This window comes from Melospiza melodia, chromosome 1, assembly GCF_035770615.1.
Source record: "Melospiza melodia melodia isolate bMelMel2 chromosome 1, bMelMel2.pri, whole genome shotgun sequence".
In the NCBI taxonomy this organism is placed as follows: domain Eukaryota; kingdom Metazoa; phylum Chordata; class Aves; order Passeriformes; family Passerellidae; genus Melospiza; species Melospiza melodia.
In genome coordinates, this window is record NC_086194.1 from 58,509,275 (window position 1) to 58,530,911 (window position 21,637).

Here is a 21,637-nt window from a genome sequence, read left to right on the forward strand (position 1 = left end):
ACTAATCAGCATTCTTCACATACTCATTATTGTATCACAGAAAAATTAGTTTATTATTATCTTGGAAAAATCAAGATTGTGATATCTCTTTGTTAATAAACAATGCAGTGAGAACCCATTTAGATAACAGTCTGGTAAAAAAGGTCTCGTCTATCTGGGACCACGTGCAGGAACTCAAGGAGAGATCTCATCAATCAAGGAATATTAATACAAGATAAAGTGCTGCAAATTCAGGAAGCACTGAAAGATCTTGTGGAAATAGCTTCCACATAGCTGGAAAGGGACTAAGGGATGGATGCAGAAGATAATTATGACATTTCCTATTGATATAAATTAGAAACAAATTGAATACCTTCTTTGGGACGGCTGCATTAAAGCTGAAACTTTATCATCAAAGAATTTCTTCATAGCAAATCTGTCTAGAGCCTGATCAGCACTGTCAAGAAAGAGACACATGTTATTCTGCTTCAGTGTTATCTCAAAAATTCAGCAGGCTACTGCTTGAAATATGCAAAAATATTTGGAAGAAAAAAAGGAGGGAAGTTAAGAAAAATTAAAAAAACAAGCACCTAACTCACAACTCTAATAATTTGGATATTGTGGACAATTGTGTTTATTCCATTGACACCTTCTCATTCAACACCTTAAGATAGTTTCCTTCCTGAGCAAAGCATCTACATGCTTATTCAATAAACTGAATTGCATACTTCCAGCAAGAATACATTGAAATCAGAATGCAAAAATTTTGGCAGAACCAAACAGCTCAGGCTCCCAAAGAAGGATACTTGCCATAATTTTTTTTAATGTGCCACTGGGAGTTCTCTCTATAAAATACAAATTCATTTTCTTTTTCAGAAAGAACTGTAGTACCAGGATAGAGGTTAATTTAAGCAGTCAGTAATTCATTTAGCCTTTGTTTCCTGTACCATGAGCCATCAAGAAGAGACTGTCTTTGAAAAAGAACTATTTTATATCAGAAACCATAAACTCTTCAAACACAGAATCAAGGAACAACATATTCAAAAAAATACATTTTCTTCTATTCTTTATCCAGAATGGCTCTTATGTGGGTCTTTTTTGGGTGAAGGAAGGCAAGAGGTTACAGAAAAAAAGAAAAAGAATGTGTCTCATAACAGATATAGTTCACAGTTTTAACTTGCATCAGAACATAAAAGATTCAGAAGTTCCAAAATATAAGAATGCACATGTCCTAGGGTGACGTTATGATGCTTGTATCCCCAGTCAGGTGTTCTGTTTATGCTGGATGTTATATTCTGTGCCTTCAAGACTGGCTCTGAGAGTCTTGTATTGTGCAGGGAGAAGAAGAAGCACAGAGTTTTGTTATCAGCCTACTCTCACTCCTCCATTGTGTTCTCTGTGCACTGACAGAGCAGAACAGAACACTCCTTTGCTTTTTAGTTGGTTTAGCTAGCTGAGGCAGAGTCTGCCCTGGACTGGTTTTCTTTCCCTTTTCTTGGAACTGTTCCAACCTGCTCCCAACTGGGACCTGGGGAGCATTGAGAGCTTGCGCTTTGTGGTCTATGGGGGCCTGCTCTGGGCAGCAGCCTTTCCCAGTGCCAGAGGGATTGATAACAGCGCAGGCACCCACAGGAGAGACTTTCTGAATTTGTTCTCTTCAGAGCAGTGAATGAGTTTTGTCATCTGGTATTGTTTATTTTTTTGTGCTGGGGAGTGTTTTTCCTGTTAAAGAAACAGTTTTTTTTCTACTTCTCACCAAGAAAATTCTTCCCAAACTGGTTGGGAGGAGGGGTCATGTAGGTTTGCTTTTGGGGGGGGCTCCCTTTTGGAGGTTCTCTCTCAAATCTGCCCTAAACCAAGACAACACCAGTATCTTAACTTTTAAATTCCACAACTAGTTCAACCTAAATGAGTTCAGAGGAAAAAAGCCCTGCAAAGTACACATACGCATATCAGGATAAAAATGAAATTTATGCCTTTTCCAAAAATTAATCAGAAGATGCCAATTGTCTTGACTGGATGCTGGGTCAGGCTATGAAGTCAAGCCTTTTCTTCATGGGTGCTAAAAATTGCATAGTGTGTACTTACAATATTCGTGACCCAAATCCTCTTTCTCACCCAATCCATCATATATCTTCATTCATCTTCACCCACACTACCATCCAGAATTTAGGCAGCCTCTTCCTAAGTGGCCAAAAACTGCTAGCACTTTGCTTGTTAAAATAGAATTTGCCAAAAATTACAAAGAGCTCTGTTTGACCTCATTAAATGTGATGACACATTATTCCTTCCTAAATGAGAAAATTTGATATTACAACATATACCTAAAGGGAGGTTGCATCAATAAAGATTTTTCATAGAATCATACAATGGTTTAGCTTGGAAACAACCTTAAAGATCATCTTGTTCCAACTCTCTTGCCATGGGCAGAACACCTTTCACCAGACTAGGTTACTCAAAACCCCATCCAACCTGGACTTGAGCACTTCCAGAAATGTGGCATCCACAACTTCTCTGGACAGCCTGTTCCAGTGTCTCATCACACTAACATTAGAGAATTTATATTTAATATCTATTCTAAATCTACTCTCCTTCAGTCTATAGCCATCCCTCACTTGTCCTATCACTGCCTTACTTTGAAAAAGTCCCACTCCACCCATCTTGCAGGCCTCCTTCAGGTACTGGAGGACCACCAGAGAGTCTCCTTGGAGCCTACTGTTCTTTCAGACTGAACAACTCCAACCTTAATTCTTAGTGTGTCTTTACAGCAAAGGTGCTAAGCATAAATTCACAGAATTTCATTAAGCCTAGATTTCTTTGGCATGTTGTTGTGCTTCAGGAAGGGAATTCCCTAATTAAGTGCTCCTACTGATGCTCTCCAAACCACACTGCTGCTTGTTCCCTCCCTCCTTTCCCCTTCCCTGCAGTGAGATGGAGAGGAGAATTGGAGGCACAATGGCAAAGATCACAGGTTTTGGTCTATGAATAAGAACAATTCACTGGACACAGGAATGAGATAAGAAAATGAATAGTAACAACAACACTAATGGCAGATGGTAGAAGAAAGGAAACAGTATCTCTCACTGTGGAAACTCCCAACAATAGACAATGCTGGATGGCTCTGTCTGCCACACTTTCTCAACCCAAAGGGACCCCTTCTCCCTTGAAGGATCCCCTTCCCCGCATGCCTGGCAATGACATGAGGTGGTCTAGAATAACCTCTGGGTACTGGCCATGCTCCCTCAAGCATACTGAAAAAAATAACCCTGTCCTGGCCAGAACCAGGACACCTATGCATGCTGACAAATATGAACTTTCTTTAAGGCAAACATCCTCAAGGTCTTCCAAGTAACAATTCAGACACAGTAGATGGCACCCTTAACAACAGCATCTGCAGTAATTTCTGCTTCTGCAAGGTTGCTGTGTACCATTTTCAAGAGTCTTGATAATGCTAAGGATATACAAATCCTAGCAGGGAAACCCCCAATCTCATCCTTACACAGAAAAGTTAAGCTTTGCATAGCAGGTGCCAGATATCCAGGAAGTTAAAGAGGGCTTCCAAGCTCACTCCTCTCCTGCAACTTCACTGGAGGAGTCCTGAATTTGTTTGGGGTAAAAGGTCATACCTTTCATTGCTGGGCTTAACAAAACACCACCTGAATGTGACTGTAATGGTATATTTATAGCTAGGTACCACCTTTAAGGATGACATAATACTGCAACACTGAAATCACACCATAACAACTGTACTACCTTCACTTGACAGTTTTTGCCATTCACAGTACTTCTCAACAAAATATGAAATTGTGACAATCACTGAAGCAAGTGGTTTTTTAAGCACATATTGGTGTACACAATGCACTTAGTTGCTTGGTCCATAACTATTTATAAATTTGGTTTACCCCAATGAACACAGATTATTTTCCAGGATTCTAGTTTGCCTGACATCCATGAGTAATTTGCCATTAACCTCCAGTGATTCAAGACTCCGTCAACTACAGTAGCAGATCAGATCTATTACTGACATGCTGGTGTGAATTCAGGACCAACTTTGATTTAACCATGACATTTAGAATGTATTCTTATTTTAATATATTTATGTATGTATATAAAATGTATATACGTACATTTATGTATGTGTATAAATTTAAAAAACCCCAAAGGAAAACAATGTGATTAGAATCCCAACAAAAATATCCAAAATGCATTTCATCCTTTTTGAGACCATTTATCAAACTGTATATTTTTTTAATAAAAATTGTCAATTGTCATTTCATAATTTGAGTACTCCAAAAGAAACAATTAAAACTAAGTAATCAGACACCTACTGTTTGAAATGACTGCAAACTCAAGTCTAGATTATTCCTTACACTTCAGTCTGCACTCGGATCAATGTCTAGGAGTTCCCTATTCAAACACTCTTTCCAGATTTTAATAACAATTTTTCTTAAGTAATTAAGGAATAATTTCTCACCAATTCAAGAGGCTACTTGATGGATGTGGCAAACAGAGAGGTTTAACAGAATAAAGATAGTACCATGACATAAAAATGTTTTCTTGCACAGTCTATCATTCATCTGAAAACATCCTTCAGAAAAGTTTTCTGAAAACCAATAAAATGTCAGTTTCAAAGGGATCTTAGGCTGTCACCTAATCCAGTCTTCTACTGGAAGCAGGATTACATGAAAACTATAATGAAAACAGACTCTGTTAAGAAAGACATGCTTCAAAACTCTTTGAGAAGAAAACCTGACAAAACATTAAGCTGACAGACAATAATCAACTAAAAGGCATTTTCCCCAATGTTTATTGGAAAAAAAACCACACAACATGCATTATTCATACTTACCTTGCAGAAACATTGGTAAAGTGCATATATGATGATATGACTACACCTATCCTTCCTTTTCCTCCCTGTATTAGGAAAAAGGGAATCATAACTTATGTATTACATTATTTGGCATTATTATATTTAAGACCCATACTAAATACAATTTCAAGGCAAGAGATTCAGAGTCCTTTCTCATGCACCCTGGGTTGATGGAAAGGTGGAAATAATGGGTAGCAGCTTATCTGTCAATGTAAGCTGGCTGACAAATGACATAAAAAACACTAAGTAGGATTTCTATGTGCATGCCTGTCAAATCTTACCAATTAAGAGGAATCAAATGGGAAAAAAGAAAAAAAATTGTATGAACTACTCTAATTTTGTATTATTTTTTAGTGATCATTCACAACAAGTCTAGACAATGCTGCAATTCCCAGGATGAAATGCATTAAAATACCTATTTTAGAAAGAATAGACCTTTCTGGCATGTTTTCACATTTTTACCTCCTCAACACCTGAGATTTATAGTAACTGATTTTCTTTGGATAATTTCAAAAATGTTCTAAAGGGTTTCTAAATAATTTACATGACAAACACAGTAAAATCTAATATGAAGTAATTCTCACAGATTTCAAAATATTTTCAGTCTCTCAGCTGATAGTAGGTGGCTGTAACTATCTCTGTGGCTGGAAACCTATATTAGCAAAAGGCATTAATCAAAAACATGCATTATCAATTTGTATATGACTGTGTATACCTAGAAATACTTTGCTCCCTTTTGTGCCAAGTATGGGCATTTTCCTGGCTGCATTCCTGCAACTAGTAAGATTTCAAGTGCTTCATACAATAACATTCTGGCTGGAAGAATTTGGGACTGGAGACTACACAAACCAGATTTGAAGTTTCCATCCCATTATCACCATCATTTTGTTTAGAATAACATCTGCCAGTGAAACAGAGATAGGTTTGCATCAAGTGTCATGAACGCAGCTACCAATCCAGTTCTGAATTAATTTTATCCAAATTTAACTAAGGTTTTTCTTTATTTTTGTTTATTGCGAGCAAGCAGGAGGAAACAACACAGCACGCTGGTAGCTTTACTCTAAGGCACTGCAATGATGCTGTCAATTAAAACCTTTCAAAAATATCCAGAAGGTCCTTAATGACCTCAATTCCTACAACCACATACAGTCTAAAGAGATGATGTGTGATACAGTACCTATCTTTTCCCAGCAACAAAATTCATGAGTGTCACAGAACATGGAGAGTTTTCCATCAAGCAGGAAAAACCTCGAGCTTCTAAATACATTTACAGAAGTAACAGTGATCTCTGAAGGGTTAAGTAACATTGGTTCATGCTATACCTGCAGCAAGGGCTAGGACATAAGTAATAAAAAAGAAATCTTTAACAAGAATGGAAGATCAATGGATTTAAGCTTATTTACATCAACACAACATCTGGCACACTGTTGTCAACACTGAAAACAGATTAACTTTTTATTTTTTTACACAAGAATAGTAAAGGACAATTTTTTTGAAGATGAATACAAAGTCATCCACAGCACTTACTCTGCAATGGATCACCACCACGTGTTGAGGATCATTGTCCAGCCAGGACTCCATAGCCTTACAGATGGTGCACAGCTTATCAAGAAGCGGAGCATGGAAATCAGGCCACCCCACATCCATAATCTGCAATTAAACAAGTAACATTTACGAGAGACACCTTGACTCCAGTATCACATACTAAAATCTGGATTCAAATAAATGTCATGGTTGAAAGTCCTCACAACTTTTCCCATCACAGATAATCATGCAATTCAATTGTCTTGATGCTTACAGGTCTCTAAAGGGGAAGAGGGAATTTATGTTTTTTTAAGATACCAGTACTTTCATAAAATCAAATAAACAAAAAACTTCGTCCTCCCCCTCCTCGCCCCATCCCAATCTCACCAACCATTTAGAAGTGACAATTTCTGAAGGTCTTGATTTTTTACATTATTTTTCATTTAGAATTTCTGGTATTTTATACCAGTAAATTCAAACAGAATTAGAGCAAATAATGATTTTTGATGGCTTTAATTTTATTTTAAATTTATTTCCTTCATGTGCAACATGATTAAACATGAAAAAGTTTTGTTCAGATTTTCTATTCACTATATAATACGGTTTACTAAGTCTATTTTTATTATATGCATAGTTAGTAACAAAACATATGCAATACATACATATTATGCATTCAACATATGCCTAATATTAAAAAATTCATCCTTCGTGATCAATAAAGCATGCAAAAAGTTAAATTTGAGAGAGGTACTTTCCTCAGGTAGCTTATCTCTGTAAATCTACTGCTGTAAATACACATCTGGGCCGCTCTATCTGGCCTTATAACAGATGCTGAAGTGTACCTGCACACCATTTCTTACAACAAACAAACACATCAATTAGTGAGAAGGAACAAGAGTCAGATGTCAATCATTATGAAATTCTTTATTACTCTATTGTGCAGAGAAGCAACTACTCAAAGACAGTACAAAAGGGAAGTCCTTATCTGAATCAAGTTCACTAGCTTCAGCTGACTCTACGTTACAGTATACAACTCCAGTATTCTGTGACTGCACAAAAAAAGTATACTTGAAGTAAAATTTGTATCATCCAATAGAAGTTTTTCAGAAGTCACAACAGGCTTATGGTCCTAAGAAAATAACAAGAATAGCTGTGTAAAACACAGAACTAACAGACACAAAACAGAACTTGAGAAAAAATAAAAAGGGATGCATGTGGGATGTTTTAGTATCTTTCAAAACAACTTCTCTTACTCTGTATATCAACACTTGCATAGCTTCAGGGTTTATCAGGCCATTTAAGTTGTATTTAACACTAGAAAGCTATGTTACTGAAGACAGTCGTTACCTTTGGGTTAAGCTTGCCAAGGTCATACCTCTTTTCAGAGAGGTTTAATACCTGTTCAGAAAGAACGAAAAAAATATTAACCATCAAGAGTATATAATTTAAGTGGTAAATAGATGTATTTGAAACATAAAAATTGCCAGAAACTACAATGATATGGCTAACATTTGACATTAGGTAGCACTAATGTATTTTAGATATTCAGTTATTTTACAATGTAACTAAAGCTAAACTTAAATGCACATTTTGAAAAAGGACAATTAAAATTCTACTACATCTTATTTATTTCACATGGCTTTGAGTCAGAGGTATACTGAGAGACCTGGCTACCATGAAATATAATGATGACCATAAGAATTAACAATAAGAAGTCTGAGAGGGTGGTACACTGTTAAATATTTGAATTTGCATTCCTGACAAGTATTGGTCTGTCAAAACTTTGCAGGGAAGATATGACATACCTATTTAATTATAACTTAGACTGTGAGGTTTTCCAACTCTTCTGTTAACCCACTAAATAGCAAGTTACCCTCTACTTACTGTTTAATAAGGAGTAAATGAAAAGACAGACTGCAAAATGAACAAAAGAAAGCAGTGTATACAAGAATAACTGACTCTTTCATTAGAAAGTGCCTTAAATTAGTATCAATCAATAACAAAAAGTTGAAATACCATTACTCAAGAACTGAAACAATGCTAATGAGGCAGATTCTCCTTCACAGCATGGCTATTTTACATGCCAAGTTATGTACAGATTGCATAATCATTGAAAAAGTCTCATTAATTACACTGAGAGAAAGGAATAAATAGGTCATAAACATGAGAAAGAGTAAATATGAGGCAAGTCCCTTATATAGTTTAGCACTACCCAAGGACAATTTAAGAACCCTTTTCTAAAGTGCAACACTCTTCTAAAGTATTACCCTTTTGCATTAACCAGCACTCTCATCAGCTGTCTAAGCAAAGAAGCCAAAAACTGAACAGGTTAAAGCAACTACATCACTGTACTTATCCTTCCTGAAATGCCAATAGTAAAACAGGAATTAAATGAACATTGTCTTCTATAAGTGACACAAATTTTTTTGTAATTTTCTATTAGCTTTCCTAGTTGGAAAACAAAGTAACAGAGAGGTGTAGTTCTCAATACTGAATTCTTAAAATGAGTGCTAACGCTATATTAAGAAATCAATTACCTAAAATTTTCCACAGAAAAATAAGGGGTATATGACAAAAACTTTTTTATTCATCTTTCTTATTGTATTTATATTTAAGAACAATTAAGAATTCCTGTGTCAGGATACAGTCGTGCTCATGATGGGTATTTGTAACTGCTGGGTCAGACAGCAAACTCAAAGACGCTGTTGTACCCAAGTCCCCATCAAGCTACAGTGATCACATCGAGATACTCCAGGAATTCTAACAGCACAGAACAGAAACAAGAAGGTGCAGGAACCAACATTTTGCATACAACAAAGCAGGACATCATAGAAGCCTTTGAAGAGAAATATATGGTATAAATAGATGCCATTGTGTGTTGGTTTTGGCTGGGGTAGAGTTAATTTTCTTCACAGTACCCCATATGGGGCTGTGTTTTGGATTTTTATTGAAAATGGTGTTGATAAAACAGGGATGTTTTCATTATTGTTGAGCAGTGCTTACACAGTGTCAAGAGCTTTTTTTTTTCAAGAAATTTTTTTCTTGCCAAGAGCCTTCATACCACCCCACCAGTGAGTGGGCTGGGGATGCATAAGAAGCTGGGAAAGGACAGAGCCAAGACAAGTGATCTCAACAGACCAAAGGGATTTTCTATACCATATAACATGCTCAGCATATAAGCCAAATGAAGGAGGGAGCAGTGACATTCAGAGTGGTGGTGTTTGGCTTCCCAAGTCATCATTTTGGCTTATGAAGCCTGGCTGTCCTGAGGATGGTTGAACATCTGCCTGCCCATAGAAAGCAATTAATAATTCCTTGTCTTGCTTTGCTCGTGTGTAAAGCTTTTATTTAACCTGTTAAACTCATCCTATGTCTTTTCTCACTTTTACTCTACTGATTCTCTCCCCCATTCCACTGGTGAGAAAGCAAGGGAGCAACTGTGTGGGGCTAAATTACTGGTTGGGATTAAACCATAACACAGTGGAAGATTAACTGCGTCCCTTTTGGTCCCTCTTTTGCATATCCTAGGTCTACTTACTTATATTTTGGTACAAGAAAGAGGAGCATTAACTTCAGTTTCTAATTTTCATCTGTTGGGAAAGTCATGTTTCTTCTGGGAACCAAAGCCTACAGGGAATATGGTTTTTTAGGACATCAAAGCAGAGAAAAATTCACGGTAAGCTATCAACAGACTTTAATCTCTGGTTTCAGACTGTCAAAGTATAATCCTCTACTGTTAAAGAAAATTAGATACTTAGGGGTTTTTTTTCATATTCTTCATACCGAACAGGAATCAAGCAGGAAACAATGTGTTCACTCCCTTCACTGTAGTGAAAGGAAAACAACTAGAAAAAAATGACAAATGCTGTAGTATATGTTCTGTTATCTGAGACCCTGACCCAACAGAAGAGTAGAATTGTTCCTATCAACTTCAGCAGGATTGCTGAGTTGTATACCATTTCATGGAGGTTTTGGGGTTTTTTCTTTGCTGATTCACATGTGCCTCTTGAGCAGGCTGAAGAGGTGTTCAAAACATGAGAAACAAAAGGTAGTTTAAAAACAAGCTCTCTGAATCTACAACCTGGCTGTGCTTTGTCAGGTTATTTTACAAATTTGTAGAAACACATTTGGAGTAGATGGCATAAAGCCTTCTTTTTATCAAGACAGCTGATTTCCAAAGTAGCCATTAGAAAATAAATTAATAAATAGAACAGAACTAAAACAAAAAATAAAAAAATCCCAACTTTGCAGAAGAAACTGACTACAACCCCTTTCAGAGGCAGAGACTACAATCCTTCTGAGACACTAAACCAGACTTACCATATATCAGATTTTTGTAATACAGTCAAGCATTAAGTGAGATTAAGAGTAGTGGAGAGACTACAAGCTTACACTGTTATTGCATGGAAATGGCCAGAGAACAGGTGAATTTGAACCTATAAAGCTTTACACACTGGTCACCTTCACACTATTACTATCATGTGCCTTATAAGCTACCAGTGCTTGATGGAAGGGAAGCCAAGGGCAGCTAGGCAGCATGCTGAAGACTTCAGTCCACATCACAAGCTCAATCTGGTTTATAATGCACCTATAGCATCTCAGTTTGTGAGAAGAAGATAATGTGTTTAAATCATGAGTACAATCTCTCCAGCAACAAATTTCTACTGTGAATGGAGTTCATGTTCCTGAAGTCATGGATTTGATTCTAACAATTAAAAAGACAGTACAAGAAAAAAAAGTAAATAAAATATTTGCCTTGTTTCAAATTATCCCTCATAGAACAAGCTGAGACAATACATGCCATGGCAGTAGCCAGTAAACAGCACAGGAGATTAAGAGCTTTTTGTCAACATTAAAAAAAAACCTGCAGAGAAAGCTCACTATATATTTGTTAGATTTCCTATAGAAAATTAAATGGCATGAAAAATGCACCTAAACAAATTAATGAGGAAGAGCTAGACAGAATACAGCAACAGCAACCCTACTTCTAAATGTTGCCTTCACAAGTGAAGACATGACAGTGACAGACTATCAGATACCCACTTGAGAACCCAGATGTAGCTCACTGCTACAAACAAAGAACACACTCCTCATTGCAGGGTATCTTTGTAGAGCATGCTTTGGACTATGAAAACAGTCAGTGAAATTATTCTTCAGCATTTGACTACGTGTTATCACCACACCAACACAGAGACTGCAATGCCCCAGCAAAAAAAGTGTTTTCAATATCTAGCCGCTTAAACACTACTGAAAATCTTGAACTTGGCTTACAAGGCTGTAAAGATGGCCCAAAGAGTGAGTTTTAGTTTATAAATGTTTATGTGGACATAAAGTAGTCTTCCTACATGACAAAGATGTGTCACAAATGGCTGATCTTTCACATACCAAGTAATTATCACCATGTTTGGATTTGAGCATTTGTGTTACTTCTTGTAGATTGTGGAGGTAAGTTTCCTCAGAACAGCCCACAGGGAACGATACAGCAATAATCCGCTCTGTGATGTAAGTGAGGTCAAGTTCAGAGCCTTCCTCCATAATGTGATCAAAGTCGGCACTTCTGGAAGAAATTAGATGTGGCAGTTTAGAGCACTGTAGCCAAGAAGAAACATGGCATATTAATAAGAGGAAATTGCAACTTAGACTCCCACAGCCAAGCATCAGATGTTTCCAATAATTTCTTTACAATTACAACTCACTAAATGCCTACAGAGCTCAAAGTATTCAGTTCAGAACACAAATGGAGTTCTTCACCAGAATTCTTCACATCAAAACTGTAGTGAAAAACTCTCTGCAACTAATAATGTGGAAAATTAATACAATCAATTTGATAAATACTAGCACAACAAATTTGTTAGTCAAATAGAAATGTATAGGTACTTCTGTCTGTACACATGTCTCGGTAGAATTCTGAAAATGCTTTACGAATTGGAAGTTTGACCAGCAATCTGTAAAACACTGCAGATCTTGAAGGCTGCTCTGAGTAAAACTGAAGTGAATCTAAAACTAGTCCCCAAAATACAACAGACATGAATGTGATTAAAATAAATTCACTGGTTAGTCTACAAATACTTCTCTTTCTTTTCCAGGTGATGGAACTTTAACACAACTCTGTCCTTCTTAATAAAATATCAGAAGATCAGCTCAGTAAATATGTCTAGTTGTTTTCTCACGAAGGCATTGTAAAAATGGAACTTGCATACCAGATCATATCTTGCAGAAGACTGAACTCACAGAAATCACAACCACAAATAACAAAACCTAAGCCCATCACCACACCACATAACGCTGCTACATAAATTGAAAGAAATACTTGCCGTGATACTTTGTCACAACTGAAAGATGAGTTCTTCAAAACACTGCTGGAATTCTGGAACAAAGAAAGCAGAAAAATCAACCCAGAACCTTAACCTACTGTCACTGATGTCAATGTTTCTACCTTTTTTCCTCATTTATGATTTGAAAGACTGTAACAACAAGAGGATACAACAGGATCATTGCCCTATGTTTTGAATGCACTGTGGTTATGCCCAAATTTTGTCTAACTTTCTATTACTTCTTCCATCTCACCACTGCCAGAAAAGTCTTTTGTGACATTTTTGGTGCTCTTCTTGGCATTAAGATTAGAGAAAACATAGCGGGCTTTGAGAAAATGCAAATTGAATTTTTGTATAAACCCGCAAAAGAAGTTCCTCTCCACTAATTTTCTTATGACAATATTGAAACATATACTTATGTATCAGACTCCTGAGAATTTATTCCTGAGAATGTGCAGTAGTTTACTTTTGTAGTTCCATTTTTTCAGTAATAGTAGGAATGAAAAAGTGTAAAAATATACTCCCACATGAACCATAGTAATAGAATTTGTCTCACCTAATTGTAGTGGTCTTAGATTTAAGCTCCAGCGTTATTGTCATCCAAGCTCTGTATGTAACAGAGAGAAAGAGACATCTGGAGGGGACTATTTCTTCCTTCTAGGACAGGTTTAAAAAGAAAAAAACTCTACAAAAAGACCGCTACTGATATACAAACATTAAATAAAAATAAATAATATTATTCAATTTACATTTAGCCATTTCTATATATACTTTTTTAGCTTGTGTATATTTTATGTATTTTTAATTCATGTGTTTTGTATATTTTTTAATTTAGCACTTAGATACAGATATATTTTGATACAGAAAAACAAAAGTTCAATTTAGTATCACGTATCAGTAAATCAATACGAGAAAGAGTACTCCTTGCCCTGAATTCATGCTTAATATACAGACACATGCACATAAAAGCTTATTTATCAAGAATTAGGGCTCAAAAACTGATAAACTCTATCAATTTTGGCTATACACAAGTATTCCCAAACCAAATAAACTGTGTTTGAATGGAAGATGTCTTAGAACTTTCCATAAAATGATGCTGTGTATCAAAATCTGGGAATAGCTAAGACACATATAAGCATGAAAGTGACACATTTTCTTCCAGAATTTCTCAAAGTCAACTGTTCTGGCAAATTTTAAAGCACAACTGATGGCATGAGGTGCACCTCATGTAAGTGTTTGGTCCCAGTTTCACTAGTTTCTGTCTTTACGTTTACAACAGAAGAGGAAGAAACTTCATGGTATTTCCAGCCTCTTTTTAACCTAATCCCTTCTTAGAATTTTAAAGGCTTTAGATAATATACTATGGGTGCAAAAACAAGTAAATAACTATAACTGAAATTCAAGACATAGCTTTTGGTGTATTTTGTTTTGGTTTTGTAAATAGAAAGCAATTAGAAGCAGGACTTCGTTGGTTTCTGTTGGCAACAAATGTATCCATTGCTTAGAAGTACTTCTTCAATTTACTAAAAATTTGATGACTAAACTGTCATGTATCCTGAATAATCAGACACTTAAAACAGCTTCCTCTGGTAAGAAAGTTAGTGATAAAATCATTCTCTATTTCACACTGTTGTGCCAGATAAACTAGAATAAATCCTAGTAGCACTCAGTGTATAAGCATATAAACAATAACATAATGCAAACCACTAGCAAAAAAAAACCATTAGTGAGATATATATTTACTGTATGCATGCTGTGTCACTAAACCATCAGAATACAAGTCTCCCCAAACAGGATTCAGCAGCATAGGGCAGACCATCCTTAAGGTCAAATCATCTCCATCCAAGTGAAAACAAATAAACACTGTTTTCTGCTTGCTATACACTGGAGGGATAATGGCAAAAAATTTGACTAACTTTCAAAGATAGCAAATGCCATCTGGCATATCCCAGAATGGACAATTACACAGAATATCTCACAAAACTAGGTATGATTTTCATTTCCTGACAACTAACAGCAGTAGAGATGATGCAGGGCAATGAAAAACAGTGGTTCCAAATGGAGTGTTTTAATCACACCTGGCTAAAAATTCAGAGTTGCAACTACAATAGATTTGGTGAAACTAGTGCTTGATATGTTGTGAGTAGAACAGACCACCCTGAGATTATTGTTCCGTTAATTTCTCCCCATGATTCTTGTTCCCCTGCTTCCCTGGGAATGCCTGGCAATGCTGCCATAACCTGTACATCTGACAGTATAACCAGTCATATAAGAAACAGTTTTCAATAAAGTAAACACCTTCCATTCACGTATTTCTTCAGTTTTAAGCAATTTTAATATTCCAAACAATACCACATAGAAGATCCTAAGCAAGTGCAAGGAAACATTTGGTCAAATTTACCTGCATTTGTATGAAGTAAGCAAGTACAGGCAATAGCTTCTCAACAAACAACCACCTTCTCTCCAGTCACAGATTTGAATTAATAAGCAGATTCATTGCATCCAAGGTACTGTGTCATTGCCCTTTTCCAGAAAAAACTCAAGCCATACAACTCTCTGCTTTGACACACTCTGTATTCCTTCTTTCACCATCACTGGCTCCTGCACCTAGTACTGGACTCATCACAGAGCTTGTGATGCCAACTTTCTCAAAAATTAAGTCCTCAGACAAAACCATCTGTATTGGTTTTGCACAGCCTGGTATTTGGTAGCAGGGGAGCCACAAAGATGGCTCCTGTGGGAAGCTGCTGGAAAAGTCACAGGTTTTGCTCCTAGTCAGAGAAGAGGAGGAAGTGAGAACATGAGAAGGAAAACAACACAGCAACACCAAGGTCAATGGAGAAGGAGGGGGAGGATGTGCTCCAGGCACTGTAGCCAAGAGTCCTCTGCAGGCTGTGGAGACCATGGTGAAGCAGGTTGTCCCCCTGCAGTACATGGGGGATGTAGAGATCCACCCACAGCCCATGGGGGAGGTGTCCATGTCGATGCACGTGCCTGTCCTCCAGGCATGTGGATGCCTAGAGGAGGCTGTGATCGAGTGGAGGACCCAGTGAAAAGAGAGGGTCCCTGCTTCCAGGCTGGAGCAGCCTGTCCTTGGAGGACTGCACCACATGGAAAGAGAGACCCATGTCACAGCAGTTTTGGAAGGACTGTGCTCATTGGAGGGACTCACATTGCAGCAGGTGCAGAAGGCAGCTGCTCGTGAGAGTGGACCCACACCAGAGAAGTTCATGGAGAACTGTCTCCCATTGGAGGGACCCACAGTCTCACAGGGGAAGGACTCCTCTCCCAGAGCAGCAGGAGAAAATCTCGGTTATGAACTGACCAAAATCTCCATGCCCTGTCTTGCTGTGCTGTTGGTGGGAAGGAGGGAGGGGCTGGGGGGAAACAGTGTTTTAAGGACTTATTTTACTTCTCATTGTCTTCCTCTAATTCTGTTAGTAATAAATTTCACTTTGCAACCTTAAGTTGAGCCTCTTTTGCCCTTGAAGTGTTTTTTCCTGCTCCTTATCTAAACTTGTGAAGCCTTCATCAACATTTTTTCCTTCTCCTCTGCTCACTGTGGCAGGGGAGGGTGAGCAAGTGACTCTCATGGGTGCCTGGCATTGGGCCAGTGTCAAACCATGACACCATCCCAGAGTCCCTTACAACCACGACATGATACAGAAGCTAAGAAACAGTCCCATATTTAAATCTGAATCATTTTCACCAGCTCACAACAGTACCTAGACATGTTTCCCAGTACAACCTGCTATCAGTGCAAGTGTAGAAAGTGAGCCAAACAGTGCAATTAAACTAAAGCGCAGATTGAACAACGTGGACTTTTGAGATCAGCCCTGTTTATTCACCTTCTTCTGACACCAAAGAGGGTGAATTTCTTAATGGATTTCCTGGCTTGCCTCAAATAGCAAGCTTGTGCTTGTCCCACACAGCAAACAGCATCTCATATCTTTACAATCTTACTTTAAGCTGCTTCACAGCTTCAGAGCAAAAACATGACAAAGATCATATATAGGCCATCTCACACCATGTGGCACAGAGATGGCATTGAGACAACTTTTCCACAAGTCCAGAAATAGAAGGAATTAGAAATAACCTTTCTGCTAAATCTGCATCCCCTGTCCTATTCTGAAAGGCTTGAGAAGGCTACTCAAAGAAATTGAGACAATCAAGTAAAAAATAATGTCTGCAAAAAAAAAAAAAAGTATCTGTAAAAAAGCCATTATCTCAGCTAGATGATGATTTTCAACTTTTCCAAGAACAGAAAAAGGGAACTTGGCTCACAGCCAGTAGGTGTACATACCTCATTAGGCTTACACAGTTCATAGGCTAAAATCCTCTGTAATAGAGCTTCTGACACCAGAAAGATTATGAAAAGGACAAAGGATGAAGGTGTGGGAAATAGAAAGGTAAGAAGATTTCTAGAAAGCTGTAAAAGCAGGCCTTACAAACAGAAAGAACATACAAAAAACCACTTTTTTAACACAGTTGTTTAGCCTTCAGGCAACTTTAGGAAGGAACAAAAGCAGAATTTGTGAGTTGAAATATATGGGAAAATGTTTTGCCAAAAAATAGCTTATGAAAGGTATAGAGCAAAATCAAGTGTTACACTGGTGCTGGCTAGCTTTAATTGCTTCTTGCAGTGCAGATTTGCCTGTAGAACAACCAAAACCAAGTGACCTCTGGGTGACCTTAGCCAAGGCAGCAGGCTCAGACACCATATGCCTGTCCAACTCAAACACAGAAAAGCCTTTTTCAACCTGTCTAGACAGTGTGCCAGTGAAAGATTAGCCGATACCCATCAGAGAGGGATCATAATATATGATCTCTTGACCAAAAAACAACAGTAAGCCAGGTGAAGTTGCCAATGGGAGCAATCCTGTAGTTAATTGGGACATTTAGACTAAAGAACTTCCTAAAGCATCTTCTGAACCCCAAGAATTGAAGATTCTTAGTTCCTTAACAATGGGTTTCTGTCTTACATTTTTAGATAGCAATTGGAGAGACAATGATCCTCCAAAATACAATGTCACTCACAATTACCCTGCTTACAGAAACTTGAGCTTTTGGTGTAATTACTCAGATAGCTGGGGTGGAATTTCTGGGGTTGAACAATATCCAAGACAATTACCAAAAGGATATTAGTTCATTTGTAGAGATAGGGCTTAGCAAAGCATTATATCATGCCTTGAATGTAGTCCATGCAGTATTAGACAACTTACTGTGCTAGCACCTAGTACTAAAACAGTCATTAAGAAAAAACATAGAGGAAAAACATTCACCCATCAATATGAAGAAAATTGAAACAGTGACTTTAGGCCCTAGAAAGCTGTGAAAAGAGTTTCAGCAGGTTTGCTTCTATCCCAACTTACTTCTGCCATGGCAGTGAAACAGATCAAGTTAGATATTGGCTGAGTAAACAAATCAATGCCACTTTTGCAATTAGCAATATGCTAATAGATGTCAGCAGCGTTAGACATACTACCCTTCAAAACAGAGCAGCAATTTTCTTTTACTGACACAGACATGGTTGTGAGGAATTTGAAGGATTGTGTTATATGAATCTGTCTGACCATTTTGAATCCATTCACAAAAGCATACAAAAGCTGAAAGATCTAACAGCTCAAATCAAAAAAAGACGGTAGATCATAGAAAATTTGTTCAAAAGATAGAGCTTTACACCTTAGTTAAAGAAACTTTGTAAAATAGATTTATATGTGTTATTAGTTTTAGTGGCAATACTAGTAATAGTACCTTATATACTTCAGTATGTGCAACAAATGATAGAGAAAACTATCAAAGAAGTTTTTATCGTACAAGAGAAAGATATCTGACATAGAATCACAGAAAGTTCTCCAGATCTTACAGAGATAGTAGATGCAAGTATAGACATTAATAAAGGCTATAAATTAAGAACAAACAAGACTTATTAGAACAATAAATAGTAATTACTACCAGATTTGACTTTGTCACAGACATCTTTTCATAAAAATCCTTTCTTTAGGATTTTTCCCCTTTCTGAGAAGCTGTGGCCTCAGCAACAAAATGTAAACAATGGTTATCTGCTGCTGTGGAATGTAACAGGTGCGTCCGTTTGGATTTACTGGCCACTCAGGGCAGAGCTGTTCTTGCTTTCTTCCTGGACACAGAACTTAGTTATTCATTCCTTTCCTATTCTTAATGTAGCTGGCATTCTGAGAACTTTCTCTCTATTTCTTTTTACTATAGTAATAATGTAATATATATCATAAAATAATAAATCAAGCCTTCTGAACATAAGGTCAACAATCTTGCCTCTCTCTTCACTCTGAAAAACCCTTGCAAGCCCTGTAACATCTGGTGACCCCTCGTTGGAAGAGCAAATTAATTTCATGAGACCCCAAAGGAGCAAGAGCTGCACTGGGTAAACCCCGAATGTGTGGCATTGATGGTTTCTTCACAAGTAACCACAGAAGTGGATTCTAGCCAGGAGCTGAAGAACTGAAGATCCTGATTTGGACAGAGTTCACAGCAAGGCTGACCACAAAGAGAACCTTCTGAAAAGCCTCCAGGAAGATGTTCGCAAAGAGCAGCAGCACCATGGAGCTGGCCAGAGTATGCTGGACTCTTTCAAAAGGTACTGTTGGCTTTTCCCTTCCTGAAGATGCAGCCCTTCGTAGTTTATGGCTGCTGATATGGGGGACAGCCCCCATAGATTATGAGGTTCCTTTTTCTCCTTCAGAGGAGAATCTTATTGCCCTCTGGCAGAAATGGGATGAAGAGGATGGAATTCTCCTGTTGGAGACAGATTTCTGTGAGTTTTTTCGATGGGCAAAGCTCTTTGGGTTCTTTACTAATGTGCTGTATGCTCTGGATGTTTTCGTATGGGAGTGCATGAAATCCATTTTCCAATTCGTTTGGGACCGTGGTGTGGGATACCCCCGCATTTCCCCAGTCATCTTCTGTGTACTCTTTTCTATCTTGAAACGGAGAGCAGCTGTTTTTCCCTGGATTGCTAACTGCTACGGGCTCGCTCCATTTCCCCTGAATTCAGTGGGAGAAGACCCTTTGGGGGATGATCAGCTGCTTTCCAGCCCCCCTGCTTCCCCGCGGGGGGTGAAATTTTGCCGCGAGAAGAAGTTTTTTTTACTGCGCTTTTGGAGCATGCTCAGATGGAGCGGTCCTTCTCCCCCCGTTCTCCCTCTCCGGGGGGATTGGAAGGGGGTGGCACCGCCCCAGCCAGCGCTGCAGATGCTGCCGCCCCTGGAAGCCCGGCAGGACCGTTCACAGCCGGCCTCTTGGACACCGCCCTGCTCAGAGATGGGGGTGGCACCAGTCCCTGAGGCCCCCCCGCCTGCCGGGCCCCGCGGCCGCCTCCCGGACCCGCCCCACGGTCGCCTCCCCGGGCAGTCCCGCCCGCGGCTTCACCGGCTTCCCCGCCTGCGTCTGAGAGCTCAGAAACACCGCTCCCTGCGCCTGCACCGCCCATGTTGCTAGGAGACACCCTCGGCGACAACAGCCACTCGGCACCGCCCCCCCGGCTGTCCTACCACCTCGGCCAGCCCCGCAAGCACCCAGAGAGCCGCCTCAACTCGACCCGCGGGTGCGGGCGCTTCCCCGCACGGCTTCTCCCGTGGCTGTCCCTCCGACAGCTTCCCCACCTGCGAGCTCAGAAACGCCGTTTTCCGTAGCTGAGCCACTGTGGCTAGGCAACGAGGACGCGGCTGCTGCTTCCGGCTCAGCGGGGGAGGCATTCTCTTCGGCCTCGGCCCCTCCACCAGCCCCCTCGGCCCCCCCGCCACCTCCACCGGCCGCCCCAGCAATTCTGCCGCCCTCGGGGACTTTGTCCTCCGTGTCTGCGTCAAGAGGCTGCCCTGGAACCGGCGGCAGGTTCGAGCTCAGACCGTCCCGGGCCAGTTGCCTTTGCAGCAGCGGCCGCAGCGGCCACCCTCCCTTTCCATGGAGGAGGGATTGCTCGCCATCTGGCTGTGGGTGCAGCCCATCTGCCTGCGTTCAAGATCAGCATTCTCGGCGGGTTGGGGGTGTTTGGTCAGTTGCTGCCCCTTGGAGATTGCCATTTCTGCCCCGTCTCTTGCGCCCTGGCGACGAGGGGCAGGTGGGTTCTGCCGAAAGTTCTGCCTTTGGTCCCCAGCCCAGAGGGGGTGGTGCCATGAGGCAGATGGGAGACACACCTGTTGCATTTGCATTGCAGAGGCAGAAGGCACAGAGGGAAGAGATCGTGGCTTGTTTGCTGTGGGGAACAAATATTCCTAGACCCGAGATGAGGATTTTTGGGGCTACTTCTATTCCCCTGCTGCTGGCATGCTTCAGTGATTGTGGGGAAAGGAAGCGTCTCACCACCCGTTCTGCCATTGTACTGGCAGCAGAGTGCAGGCCTGTGGGAATGCAGAGCCTGCCTCATGGGTTTGGCCTGGGCTGTTGGGCTCAGGTTCCTGGGCCGGGGCCACCTCCCAGCCTCCTGATGGATTTGGGTGTTTTGCTTCCCCCCTACCGGTCCTGGCCCGCCTTTTGTGGGCCAGATCTGGTGTTCCTGGTCCGTCCATGGGCCAGGGCCCCCCAGGGCCTTTCTCTGTCTCTGCTCTGCTGCTGCTGCTCTTTTCGATCACAAAAAAAAAAATAAAAATTGAAATAGATGGCAGCAGCTCTGAAGCACTGAAGGGCCAGAAAAGGACATTCCAGAAATTGTTTGAAATTGTTTGATGACTGTCAATGGCTTTGGATAACTATTGATGGACTTTTCTGCAGCAAGCCTGTTTCAGCACCAAAAAGGACTTTCAGATATGTCCAAGAGGAACATCTTAAGTCCAGGAACCTTTTTCCTGAAACTCAGATGTTTGGACTTGAATTTTCTTTGCATTGTTTTTTGCATTTTCTTAGATTGTAAGATTGTTTTAGCAATTTGATAAAATGGTATGTTCTACAGGTGAAGAAATTCCCTGTTCATTCCACA

General features: G+C 39.6%; 1 protein-coding gene across 8 annotated transcripts in view; it reads right to left on the bottom strand.

Annotated features, from left to right (window-relative positions):
* TNS3 (tensin 3) overlaps positions 1–21,637 on the bottom strand; it is a 202,219-nt gene that overhangs the window by 119,721 nt on the left and 60,861 nt on the right. For 5 of the 8 annotated variants that reach the window (XR_010028071.1, XM_063158847.1, XM_063158867.1 and 2 more), the window contains 6 exons: positions 12,688–12,740; positions 11,759–11,930; positions 7,721–7,771; positions 6,377–6,499; positions 4,829–4,893; positions 353–436 (listed from right to left, as the gene is read on the bottom strand). Coding sequence is in view for 7 of the 8 variants with exons in the window: in XM_063158847.1 (XP_063014917.1) it covers positions 353–436; positions 4,829–4,893; positions 6,377–6,499; positions 7,721–7,771; positions 11,759–11,908 (473 nt within the window). In the remaining variant the exon portion in view is untranslated. Of the gene's footprint in view, positions 1–352; positions 437–4,828; positions 4,894–6,376; positions 6,500–7,720; positions 7,772–11,758; positions 11,931–12,687; positions 12,741–13,243; positions 13,295–21,637 lie in introns of those variants that run through there. The other 3 variants (XM_063158857.1, XM_063158875.1, XM_063158885.1) reach the window with 2 other exon arrangements.